This window comes from Physeter macrocephalus, chromosome 14, assembly GCF_002837175.3.
Source record: "Physeter macrocephalus isolate SW-GA chromosome 14, ASM283717v5, whole genome shotgun sequence".
Classification (NCBI taxonomy): domain Eukaryota; kingdom Metazoa; phylum Chordata; class Mammalia; order Artiodactyla; family Physeteridae; genus Physeter; species Physeter macrocephalus.
Window position 1 is genome coordinate 67934484 of NC_041227.1, and position 12838 is coordinate 67947321.

At 48.4% G+C, this 12838-nt stretch overlaps 2 protein-coding genes across 2 annotated transcripts in view; one reads left to right on the top strand and one right to left on the bottom strand.

Annotated features, from left to right (window-relative positions):
- Positions 1-6445, top strand: part of LOC102985833 (integrin alpha-D) — a 28086-nt gene extending 21641 nt beyond the window's left edge. Inside the window, 10 exon segments of the mRNA XM_007115154.3 lie at positions 268-381; positions 494-573; positions 681-764; positions 3393-3471; positions 3631-3738; positions 3846-3920; positions 4118-4231; positions 4354-4452; positions 4717-4827; positions 5306-6445. Of these exon segments, the coding sequence (XP_007115216.2) occupies positions 268-381; positions 494-573; positions 681-764; positions 3393-3471; positions 3631-3738; positions 3846-3920; positions 4118-4231; positions 4354-4452; positions 4717-4827; positions 5306-5419 (978 nt within the window). The 3' untranslated portion in view covers positions 5420-6445.
- Positions 6446-6606: 161 nt separating this feature from the next.
- On the bottom strand, positions 6607-7244 carry COX6A2 (cytochrome c oxidase subunit 6A2). Its single transcript, XM_007115138.2, has 3 exons — positions 7106-7244; positions 6820-6956; positions 6607-6736 (listed from the first exon to the last, which is right to left on the bottom strand). The coding sequence occupies exons 1-3, from the start codon at positions 7176-7178 to the stop codon at positions 6653-6655; spliced, it is 294 nt and encodes a 97-aa protein (XP_007115200.1). The 5' UTR covers positions 7179-7244; the 3' UTR covers positions 6607-6652.
- Positions 7245-12838: the final 5594 nt, after the last annotated feature.

Here is a 12838-nt window from a genome sequence, read left to right on the forward strand (position 1 = left end):
TTCCCTTATATTATCTTCTAAAAGATTTCTAATTCTGCCTTTTCACATTTGAGTCTTTAATCCAGTCAGGATTTATTCTAATGTATGGAGTGAGGTAGGGATCCAGTATTTGTTTGTTTGTTTATTTTGTATGGGCCAATTTTCCCAGGACCATTTACTGAAAACTTGTCATTTCCCCTACTGCTTTGCAATGCCACCACTGTTATACATCAAGCCCATATATACATGTGGGTAAATTTTTAAAAATTCATTCTCCTCCTCTGGAAGCAACCCCATCAGCGTCCCCTGCGCCTGGCATGTGAGGCAGTGCCCACTGGGAATGAGGGCCTGAGGAGCAGCAGCTGTAGCATCAACCACCCCATCTTCCGAGAGGGCACTAAGGTCAGAGCTTCCCCCCAATCCTCATCACTCTTCTCCCTCGTCCTGGCCCATTTCCTTCCCTCACTCCACTATGGCCTTCCCTATCCCCAACCCTTCTTTCTTCCTCCCTCAGGGCACCTTCATAGTCACATTTGATGTCTCCTACAAGGCCACCCTGGGAGACAAGTTGCTTTTGAGGGCCAGTGCAAGCAGGTGAGCCCAGGCCACATATGGTGTGTCCCTCGCTCTCCTTTTTCATGCCCCAGCCAGAAACTCCTCTCCTGGATTCCTTCCCACCCAGTCACCCCCTCTCCCTCCAGTGAAAATAATAAGCCTACGTCCAACGACACTACCTTCCAGCTGGAGCTCCCAGTGAAATATGCTGTCTACACAGTGATCAGCAGGTACTTAATCCCTGGCCCTCCCCTTGGACCTTCCTCCAAGCCTAGTACCTCCCCCTGCAGGCCAGCCTGCTCTTTTGAGGATGGGTATCTAAGCTAGCCACTCTGATTCCCCACATGGCGATTCTTGTGACCAGCCATATATTTATACCATAGCACCATATCCCACAATTCTTGGTTCTTCTCTGACGAACTGACCTGCTGGTGGGACACACATACCTTGCCACCACTGTGTATCCTCTTCTCTCTCTCTCCAAGATGCAGGCTTCCTTTAACATGAAGCCAATTCCAGCCTTTGTGCTAAACACAAATACGCTGAATTGAAGCTACTAGATTAAGACTGAGGCTTTTCTGATCACTCTGAGGTGGGGAGCTTGTGCCCAACAGGATATGGTCTGTCACCACACAGAGTGAAGAGAAGGTCAGGTTTTCACAAAACTCAGAGGAGAGCAGAGATGTGAGAAACTGTTGGGGCGGTTTTTAAGAGCCCAGGGCTGAGCAGGCCACAGGAAAGGCAAGTGCAGAGCTACTGCTCTGGGTTCTAAAGGCTGGGGAAGGGGCAGGGGCGGGCCAGGCTGAGAGCAGGACAAGGAGCCCCACCCACATGGCTGAATTCCAGAGGCTTTAGAGTTGATCAGAAGCGTATAATGTTGCCATGGGACAGAGTTTCCTGCTGGGGAACTAGAGAGGGGGTTCAAACAGTGTCATTGCCCTTCCAAATTCCATGTGTGAATTTCCCCTTCTATCCGTGGGAAAACACTGAAACTTACAATAAGAGCTTACAGTCATATATACTTACGATATGCCAGGCCTTGTTTTAAGTACTTTACATGTATTTACATTTATTTAACCACTCTATCAGCTCTGCGATATAGCTATTGTAAATTTATTTATTTATTTATTTATTTATTTTTGGCTGCATTGGGTCTTCGTTGCTGCACACGGGCTCCCTCTAGTTGCGTTGAGCGAGGGCTACCCTTCGTTGCAGTACATGGGCTTCTCTCATTGCGGTGGCTTCTCTTGTGGCGGAGCACAGGCCCCAGGCGCGCGGGCTTCAGTAGCTGTGGCACGTGGGCTCAGTAGTTGTGGCTCGTGGGCTCAGTAGTGGTGGGTCGCAGGCTCTAGAGCGCAGGCTCAGTAGTTGTGGTGCACGGGCTTAATTGCTCCGCGGCATGTGGGATCCTCCCGGACCAGGGCTCGAACCCGTGTCCCCTGCACTGGCAGGTGGATTCTTAACCACTGCGCCACCAGGGAGGTCCCTATATAGCTATTGTTATACACCTTTTTGCCAACAAGGAAATCCAGAGGTTTTTACCCCTGTCATTCAGCTGGTAAGTGGCAGAACCAGGAATCAAACCCAGGTGGTTTGGCTCCAGAGCTGTGCCCATGGCCATATACTACATGCCTCTCCAAGGACTGGAGAAGCTGAGTGATTTACTCAAATTTGAAAAGAGGTTTAGAACTGGAAGATTTTAAGGTGGGAAAACTGAAGCAGAGAGAGAAAGGGGTAGGATGGGGAGCAGCGAGGAAGGCTAGTATACTAAGAGGAAAAATAGATTTTAACATTTATGGCACTGCTACAAACCTCATCACAAGTCTGTTACAGGCATTATTTTAGCATCTCCGTTTTAAAGAGGAAAAAACTGCAGGGGCCCAGAGAGGTTAAGGAATTTGCCTTAAGTTACTCAGGTGGGAAGCGGTGGACCTGAGATGTGAACCCAGGTGGTCTGGCCTATATGCTTAATCACCAAGCTGACAGTCACATCTGTGGGAAAACTGTGGGGCCCATGGAGTTTCTGTAGGGCTGGCCTGGCTTCTTTACACTAGTTACTGGTGAAACCTGCAGGTCCCTCTGCTTGTTTGCCTGATTCCACTGAGCCCTTAGATGTTAAACCCTGGGAAGACAGGGATTATGGCTTGTTATCTGTTGAATCTCCAGAGTCAAGCACACAGCCTGGCAGATGATGAATGTTGACTAAAGGAGGCCATGGATGGATGGATGGATGGATGGATGGATGGATGGATGGAAAGAAAGCCACCTGCAGCCTGGGACATTTATGTCCACTCTGTGGGCTTGTGTCCACACACCATCTTTCCTCCCAGTTACTTAACTGCCCCAGGAGAGCCGGATCTATTTTCTTCATTCCCATCATGGAAGGGCTTGCACCCCATCTCCAGGCCTTGGTTCCCTCAAGTCCCCTTAGGTTTATTTGCTCTGGCAGCTGCCTCTGCAAACATTACGGGAGGCCAACTGTGTACCTAGTAGAGAAAGCAATGGGAACGCCTTTTTCCCATGGGAAATGTTCAGACATCATGAGAGGTCATGTTCAATTTGGGCCTTGAAGTGAAAATTTCCAAAAGGGGAGTGGGTAAGGACATTCCAAGCAGGAAAACAAAGAGCTTGAGCAAAGTCATGGGGAGAGGAAAGGGCCAGGGTCTCAAGGGACAAGCTAGCAGTTCTGGGGGACGGGGGCAAAGGCCACGAAGGAGAGGAGCTGAAGCTGAGGCTGCACAGTCACAGGGGAACCATCATCGCTCCCCTGGGTCGTCTGCTGGGCCCAGCGGAGGCCTCAGCAGTAGGCTGGCGTGCAACTGAGGTGTTTTTCACCAACAAGCCCTCTCTCTCTCCAGGCAGGAAGAATCCACCAAGTACTTCAATTTTTCAGCTTCTGACCAGAAGAGCAGAAAAGAAGCCGAGCATTGATATCGTGTGAGAGGCCAGGCAATATCCACGTCCGTCCCTCCCATGTGAACGGAGGAAGCTGGTGGGCAAGGATGGACAGGAGCCGAGGGCTGAAGCCAGGAAAGGAGGAGGGGGATTTGGGATGCTCCAGGGACCACAGTAATGTTTTGCCTCTATTTTCTGCAGGTGAATAACCTGAGTCAGAGAGATCTGGCCATCAGCATTCATTTCTGGGTCCCAGTCCTGCTGAACGGTGTGGCTGCGTGGGATGTGGCTATGGTGGCCCCTTCACAGGTGCCCGCCTGCCTTTTGTCACTCTCCAGGGTCTGATCCCACAGTGCCTCATACCCTCTCACCAGTGGACTGTGGATCATTCTATGGCTATTCCTCTCTCTTCCTAGAGTCTCCCCTGGGTGTCAGAGAGGGAACCTCCCCAGCAACCTGGCTTCCAGACCCAGATTCCAAGCAGTCTTCGTGCTGGTGAGAAAGATCCCACCGCAGGACGAGCTAGGAGCTGGGGGATCCCGGGAAATGTACTGCTAGCTGTATCACCGTGTTTACGTTCCGTGATGGTCCATCTATTCCCCACCCCAAATGTGATAGATTTCATTTTCTCTTGTGGCTCCTCCTTAAGTGAAGACCGTCCTCAATTTCATCCCTCTCCTGTCCCCAGGACTGCTCCCTTGCTGACTGCCTGAGGTTCCGCCGTGACATCCCCTCCTTCGGCGTCCAGGAGGAACTTGACTTCATTCTGAAGGGCAACCTCAGCTTCGGTTGGGCCAGCCAGGTGTGTCCCTTCCCAGACTCAGGTGGGGCCTGATGTGTCTGTGCCCACCTCAAGCCAGGGCGTTTCTCTAACCCCGAGCCCTCCCCAGAGCTAGCTGCCAGCCCTCCCCTTCTCTTTTGCAGACTTTGCAGAAGACATTGGTCGTGAGTGTGGCTGAAATCATTTTCAACAGATCCGTGTATTCCCAGCTTCCAGGACAGGAGGCATTTTTGAGAGCCCAGGTAGTGACCGTGTGATAGGCAGTGACCAGGCTGATCAGAGGGCTCCTGATGCTAAAGCTGTGATGCTGGGTGGGGGGGCCTGCAAGCCTGGAGGGAGGAAGGATGGAGGTCCCTAGGCAGGCAACTGTTCCTAAGCCCATGAGTGCTTCTGTATCTCACCCCTTGGAGCAGAGCCTGATGAAGAAAGGGAGGGAGTTAAAGATTGGGAAAGTGGGAGGAGTCTGGAACAGCAAGAGGCCTGATATTTTCTGATCCCCAAATCAGGTGGAGATGGTGCTAGAAGAGTATGAGGTCTATAACCCCATCCCCCTCATTTTGAGCAGCTCTGTGGGAGGACTGCTGCTGCTGGCTCTCATCACAGCCACACTGTACAAGGTGAGTGTTTTCATCCCACTCCTGACACCACCAGCATCCAACCCCGGCCCTCCCACAGACAGGATGGTATAGCAGGAAGAACTCAGACAGTGAAGTCAGGCAGGTCCGGGTACACATTCTGGCTCTTACTCGCTGTATAATGTCAGGCAAGTTGCTCAACCTCTCTGAGGCTCTTTCGTCATTTTCGAAATGAAATAATGCCTACATCATAGGGTGACTGAAACGAGACAAACATGAGGCCAGGGTATGCAGAATCTTTGCTTTGCTGCTATGGATGATGTGTACAGCTACTGAGCTGGGCACAGAGAAGACGCTCAGTAGGTGACAGCTGTTGCTCACATAAGTGTTCTGGCACACAAATACAAGTCAGTTTGGTTTCCTTCTTCTGTCTCAGCTCCTTCCTACTCCCAACTTCCTACCCTGCCCTCTGATCCAGATTTTCTGATTTATTTCCCCTCTGATTTATTTCCCCTCATAGTGTGGCTTCTTCAAACGTCAATACAAAGAAATGATGGGTGACAACCCTGAAGACACTGCCACATTCAATGCGGAGTATCTCAGCTGTGAGGCCCCCAATCAGCCTTTGTCCTAAGAATCCACTTTCCCATTTATCTCTACCCCCATGGGCTGACTTCCATGGGAATACCTTCTGTGTAGATCTGGACTGGCCTGAGCAACTTACCAGGTGCTAAGTCATCTTCCCAAGGCATTGAAAGGTTTTTCTATTTTTACATATCTACCAGACTTCTTCCGTGATGACCCACTTTTTACAGAAGCGGGCATGACGCCAGCATGAATTCTCACATGTATAAGAATTGTCACATTAAATGAGGATGTTTATAACACAGTTTCCTTGTATGAAAGAGCTCTAATCTAGGGACCTGAATGCTGTTCTAGTAAGGGGGGAGGGGCTGCTTGTGGGTACAGAAAATGTTCTCTCTTTCTCAGGTGACTGGGGCCTGTGAGCATCTTTTCTCAATGGTGCTGTGAGTAGTTTGAGGAGAGGAGGGCAAAATAAGCTCTGTGTGTGTGTGTGTGTGTGTGTGTGTGTGTGTGTGTGTGTGTTGGTCACGGGTTTCAGCTTAGGCGTCAGGCCCCTTGGTAATGGCAAGTGAGCTGACTGTCCTAGGAGGTGAATGAAATGTCCAGAGCTTGTCTGAACCAACATCCCCCTTGAATGGGGTCCCCCAAAACTAGGAGAACCAGGCTTCCAGAAAGGGAGCATCTAATTTCCCCCAACTAATACAGAAGACCCATTAAAGGTGGTCATAGAGCATGACCAAAATATTCCAAATCCAGAATTAGGTCATGAAGATCTACACAGAGGGTTGTAGATCCTGTGTATGAAATCACAATTGTCTCTAGACAGCGGGAAATCACAGAGGCCCTGAATGTGTGTCAGGAAAAGAGTGGTACCTCAGGATCTGCAACCCTGAGTCTCCCCTGGGCCTCTGACAAGCTGCCTGAATTGAAGTCATTTAATCTCTGAGACTCTCAAATTCCTCCTCTGGAGAAGGCGGAACCAAACTTAGACCTTGCTCCCAGAGTTACTGTGAGAAGTCAGTGTATGTTAACGCCCTTTACAGCCTAGAGCCCTAATTATTAATAGGTGAGAGGGGAGGGGCCATCTCCTACCTGTCCATCGAGGCTGTTCCCTCAAGTCCCTCCCAAGTCAAGGTCCCCGGAAGAGGACGTGGAGCGCCCACTGCGCTTTGCGCACGAGCCCAGCTCTAGCCATGGACGCCCCGCCCCGCGGTCCCCACGGAGCCCGCGGCCACACACAGCTTCCACACTTTTATTGTGTCTGGGGGCATCGGCCAAGGCCTCAAGGCTTTTCGTAGCCCGTGGGCAGAGGGTTGACCCGGGGATTGTGGAAAAGAGTGTGGTTGCCGTCTCCCCAGGAGTAGGGCTGTGGAGAGAGGGAGGGGGAGCGAGGCGTCAGCCTGGGGGTCCCCCGCACCCCCTCGCTCGCGCCCGCGCGGGCCAGTGTACCTTGGTGCGGATCCGGAGGTGATGGTAGGGGATGAACTCTGGGCGCTCGTGGTGGCCCGAGTGGAGCCAGGAGTTGAGGGTGCAGAGGGCCACGCTCGGGAGCGCCAGCGCGAAGGTCAGGAGGCGCCAGGTGCGGGCTGCAGCGGGGAAAGGCAGGGGTGAGAGAGAGACGGACTGCGCGGGAGTGGGCGGCGTCGCCAGGACCCTGGAACGTCCTAGAGACAGGAGTGGGGGGCAGAGGGACAAGGGCAGGAAGCCACAGGGTCAGGCCCTGGCTGCAACTCACCTCCTGTCCCTCCGTGGTCTCCCCTGGCCGCACTGGCCAAGCCCCGACCCAGGGACCTCAGAGGCAAAGCCATGTCGGTGAGAGAAGCTGGGGACAACGGCACCGTCCTTTCCTTCTCCTTCACTGAGGCCTCGGTTCCCCTCCCCTCTGTTCCCGCCAATCACCTGTTGAGTCTGGGTGGCTATTTTTAGGGGGTTTCTATATTTAAAACGAGGCCTGCCTGGCTGGAGGTCTTTCTCTCCAGACAGCTGCTGTACTGTGCCTCTTATTTTGGTAAGGAGACATTTAAAATACAATATGCCATTCTTTTTATAGTTGTGGGGAACTATTTTGTTCAATACTCTATTCCCAGTGGCTGGCACACAGTAGGCCTTTAATAAATATTTGTAGAATGAATTGTGTCCTTTTGAATCTCAGGTTTTTTCAGGTGCAAACTGTATAATAATTTGTACTTTAAATGATCCCTATGAAGTTTAGGTAAAGCAACAGAGGATTGTGCCAGCCTACAGTCTGGCACGTAATAGGAGCTCAGTATATGTATTAGTCACAGTTCTTTGCAAAGAGCGGAACTCCCTTTAACTAGCTTTAAAAAGATACGCGATTGTGAAGCTTAGGTAGCTCGCAGTATCTCTGGTACCGCCAGAAACAAACCATTCTGTGGGCCAGCTGTGCAGAGACAGTTCACACTGCTGGACACTGAGTGCCAAAAACTTCATCAATGCTGCCATGGAAAGTGTCACCACACTTTAATCAGTAGTCAATCTAAGAAAGACATAGGGACTTCCCTGGTGGTCCAGTGGGTAAGACTCCCCGCTCCCAATGCAGAGGGCCCGGGTTCGACCGCTGGTCGGGGAACTAGGTCCCGCATGCATGCTGCCACTAAGAGCCCGCATGCCCCAACTAAGACCCGGAGCAGCCTAAATAAATAAATTAATAAATAGATTAATTAATTAATTTTTTAAAAAAGAAATGGAAAATTTTATTGGAGGCAACCTAAGGGTTATAACTGGGGAGACAGTCTTTCAGAAAGCTCTGAGGATTGTTCCACCTGTCAGAGGTCGAGATACAGTTATGTAAGTTTTTGAGACAAAGGGTTATACATCAATGAAACATACTGACAGTTTACATACTCCAACAAGGCATGTAGTGGGCTATTGTGACCCCTTACAGGATTGAGAAAGGAATGTTATCTCCAAGGAATTAACCTTGCTGGCACCAGGAGGAAATTGCTTTTTTTGGGGGGGTGGAAGGGAGCGAGTAGGCATTCCTGTGTCTTCTAAGGGTATCTAGTTAATGTATAAGGCAGATACACAATGCACACTAAAGGGGAGGGGGTAGTGGTTCAAACGGGCAGAGAATTTTATGCTTAAAAATTTCCTTGTCCCGCCTTAAAAATTTTATTTCATCAAAAGCTAGATTCTTCCACCCTCATCCCCTCTTGAAAACGGATTCTTCATGAAACTTGCATCCTTCAGTTGCTCTCTTCTCGATCAAAGAATCATGTGGGCACCAAATGGCAACACCTAGGTCATTGCCTGTGCCGTAGCTTCGAGAAAGGCTGGGAAATCTAGTTCTGGCTTCTGCCTTCAGGAGGTAGGAATTGTGTCTTGGAGAAAGTGTAGGATGAGTATTCCAAAGATGCTGGACAGCCACAAACTTGACAAGTGTCTACTGCTAAGTATGTTATTTCAGTCTGAAAAATCAGACTACTTGGAGGAAAAAGAAGAAAGCATATGCAGGGCTGTGTGAACCCTAGAGGCTCTAGAAAACTGCAAGACAGGGCAGGGCTGACGTCTGCCTTGTCCGTGGTTCTTTCCTCAGCACGAGCACAGAACCTGGCATGAAGTGGGTGTTCTGAAAAGGTGTATTTAATGAATGTTTGGACCGTGTTACTTTGGATAACGCTATAGAAACACCTTTTCAGAACTACAGTGCAACAGGATGCCCCCAGCTTTGATCAAGAGCTGATGTACCTGATATGAATTTAATATATAAAAGAAAAATAAGTTTTATGTATTGATACTTAATCTAAATATATGAAAGAAAAATGACAAAGGTATATTTTCAAGAAGCGGCTCCATACCTGTTCCTCCTGATGGGTCTAAACTGGTTATACATGTCTTTTTTCAGCTTCTTGTTTTGTTTTGTTTTGTTTTTAGTAACCTTGTTGAACGGTTAAATGTTATATAGTGTTGCTAAATTATTCCCGCACCCTCACTGAGCTATAACAGAATTCTTCCTACAGTTGCTTTTTCCCAGTTGTATTTTGGAATCGCTGCTGAGAAGATGGGACCTTATTCCAGTTAAAGTTACTTGGCTTCTTTGTCCACACACAGTCCCCTCAAGCCCCCTCCCTACTGAATGATTATGGCTCTGGGAGAAAACAAAAATGAAGGGGGTATTTTTACCTGAAAAGGTTCTAGGCACCCCTCTCTCCACTCAGTTTTGCTGGTCATCACCAAACAATTCCTTGGGGATTCCCGTCCCTTAGCCTCAGCTTGGAAGTTCCCACTAAGAGCTGGTACTTGGTCGATGGCCCGAGGGTTGCCAGCATCCTCTGCTGCTGTTGCCCTCTTGTGGCGCACCTGCCCAAGTACCCCTCTTGCTGAAAATCTGATGAGCCCATGTTGATAAATGTATACACTGGCATAACCACCAACACAATCAAGATAGAGAACATTTCCATCACCCCTCAAAGTTCTTTCATGCCCCCTGTGCAGTCAGCCACTCCCTCTCCCACCCAGCCCCAGATAATCACTGATATCTGCTTTCTGCCCCTACAAATGAGTTTGGCCTATTGTAAATTTTCGTCTAAATGTAATTGCGTATTATGTATTCTTCTGTGTCTGGCTTCTCTGGTCTAGCATCATTTTGAGATTCAAAAGGAACAACTTCTCCTCTCTCCTGTCCCTCAAATCTCACAATTTACAGAGGGATTTAGGGAGGTAGTAGGCAAAGGTATGTTACTGAAATCCTTATAACCTTGGTATGGACAAGCATAATATTAAGTGATGTCTCAACATCAGTGATTAAAAAATTATTTCCCTTGTGTTTTATAAAAATTATTTAAAAATTATTTGCTGGTCTTCCCAACAATGTGCTATTGGCATTAAAAAAAAAAAAATGTGGAGTTCGATGAGAATTCAAACAGCATAGAAGTGCCTCAGAGTATCACCCATCCCGTTTCCAGGCTTGCTACCTAAGCCCTTTTTTTCTTTTTACTTATTATTCTTATCTTTTCCTGTGTACATGTGTTCTCTTTTTATTTTTTTAATTTTTGGCTGTGAGGCTTGTGGGATCTTAATTCCCCAACCAGGGAATGAACGGGGGACCTCGGCAGTGAGAGCACGGCGTCCTAACGACTGGATCGCCAGGGAATTCCCCTACCCAAGTCCTTGACTCTGCTTTTTCCCCTAGCTCTGCACCTCCAACTCAAATCTCTTCAGGCACCACATCCTTTTTGTTCTACTTCAGAAAGACTTCTCAACTCCATCCTCTCCTCTCTGTTGCCAGTTCTACTGCCTTAAGTGCAAATCCTTGTCATTATTTGCCTGGATTATTGCAAAAGACTCCTTATCAGCCTCCCCTGCTTCCAGTCCCTGCATTCTGGTTTATCATCCATATACTCCACCAATGATAGTTCTCCCTTAAACCCCAGACTCCAGCATTAAATCTGATGTCACTCCCCTGCTTCAAAGCACCTGTGCCTAAACGCCACCCACAACATGGCCTACAGAAGAGGGTTCAAATGCTTCAGCACGGACAGCAGAGCTTCTCAGCCTGGCTTTGCCCCACCTCTGCAGCTTTACTCGCCATGGCCTTTCACACCTCTGTGCTTTTGTACTTATTTTACTTCCAACTGCCCAGAATGCCCTTCCCCCCGTCCTGTCGCCTAAACTTGTCCTACTTATCACGTGAGCCCCAGCTCCATTGAAAGCTTTCCCAAACTCTCCTATCACACTTGGTGTGGTGACTGCTGCAGCGGCATTGAGAACCATCACGAACGTCTGGTCACATGTCTGACACCCCAGTAGGCTGAGCTCCGCGGGAGCAGAGGCTCTGGCCTAGTGCCTGACACAGTAGGCACTCAATAAATGGTAACTGAATCAAGGAACCACTTCCGGGCGCTCAGGTTTGTTTATGCTAAGACTCAGATTCTTTTATCTTTGTTGTCCTCCCAAGATACAATGTGGACACACTTGGAAAGTTAAGCAAAGGGACCATGAAAGTGACCACACCCAATCTAAGTCTTCCCAGGCACTTTGCCTGCCAGTCAATGAGATCATGGTTATTTCTGTAGCAATAACAGAGAAAAGCAACTAAAAACAATGCTGTTTACTTGGGTCCAGTGCATTTCATCTACGCATCTGTACTAATGAGATAATCTGTTCTAAGAATTTCCGCACGTTGATTAAACCTCACGACAACTAGCCAAGAGAGGGACTATCACCCCATTTTACAGTTGAATAAACTGAGACACCGAAAGGTCTTATCCTTGCCAGTGCTCATCCATACGATAAGTGGCAGAACCAGGACCCAAACGGTCTGGCTCAAGAGAGCTTCCTGCTAATTTCTCTGCTATAATGCCTATCTCATTAGGACAATTTTGAAAAAGAAACTACCTTTCCTCCATAATCCCACTGCTTCTAAGAATAATATCACCATGTTTGCATGTTTCTTCAGGCTTTGCCAACATGCCTACATATTCTGACTACTCTATAGTCATAGTTTAGCTACTGAACAAGAGAAAACTACTCCAAGCAAAAGATGAGTCTAATTTTGCTTTCCGAAAAGAATTTGTGCATTCTTTTTTCACTTGTGAACATTTTCTGGCTCATTCATATTCTTTCATAAGGATATTTTAATGGCTACATACAGTTTTTATTTAAAATCCCACATTTTATTCATTTCTTTTATTATTGGAATGTCATTACTACAGAAAATGCTGTCATGAGCATGTTCAGGCCACGCACAGAGCTTATTTTTTTAAAATCTCTTGTGTAGACATCATCCTCAGGAGTGCAGCTGATGCCCTATGTAAGAAAGGGCCTTTGGCCTTCATAAAGTAGACGCTCTTCTGAAAGTCTGAATGGCCGCAGTTCAATTTGCTAGTGTCTGAGCCTGAGCCAAGCCTGATGACCGTGGCCCATTCATGGTCTTGGGGGCCCTAGGAAAACCACAGCAGTTCAGCTGGGACACAGTCAGTGCAGTCAGTCCTTGTGACAATTGAAAGTGCAACAGGTTGCCAAAAACTTCGATCTTGTTAGCCACCATAATCCATCACTCTCTCTGTGACTATCAGAGCTCTCCCCTCCTACATTCCCTGTCTAGCCTGGGCTTTCCTTACCTCTTCCTGAGATTATTGTGTTTCCTACTTGGCCTTTCTTCCAACTGCCTTACATAGGCTGTCAGATACGCTTCTTACTGTAGGGCAGAGCTTCCTTTTTCCACAGCCTGGGACACATAGAAAATGTTAACAATGATTTGTGCAGCACGCTGGGATAAAGGGTTGAGGCTGCTCCCAGCTGGAGGTGCCTGGCCTAGTGCTTGTGGCCATCCCAGGCCCCACCCGTCTGTCCTAGGGGTTAAAGCAGTGGTCTCAACCCTGGCTGCACACTAGAATTAACCAGAAGTTTTACAAAATTCTTTTGCCTAGGCTGTACCCCAGAGTAATAACAATAATGTACAGCCGAGGTTGAGAACCTTTGAACTAAAGGGATATCTCAGGTTATC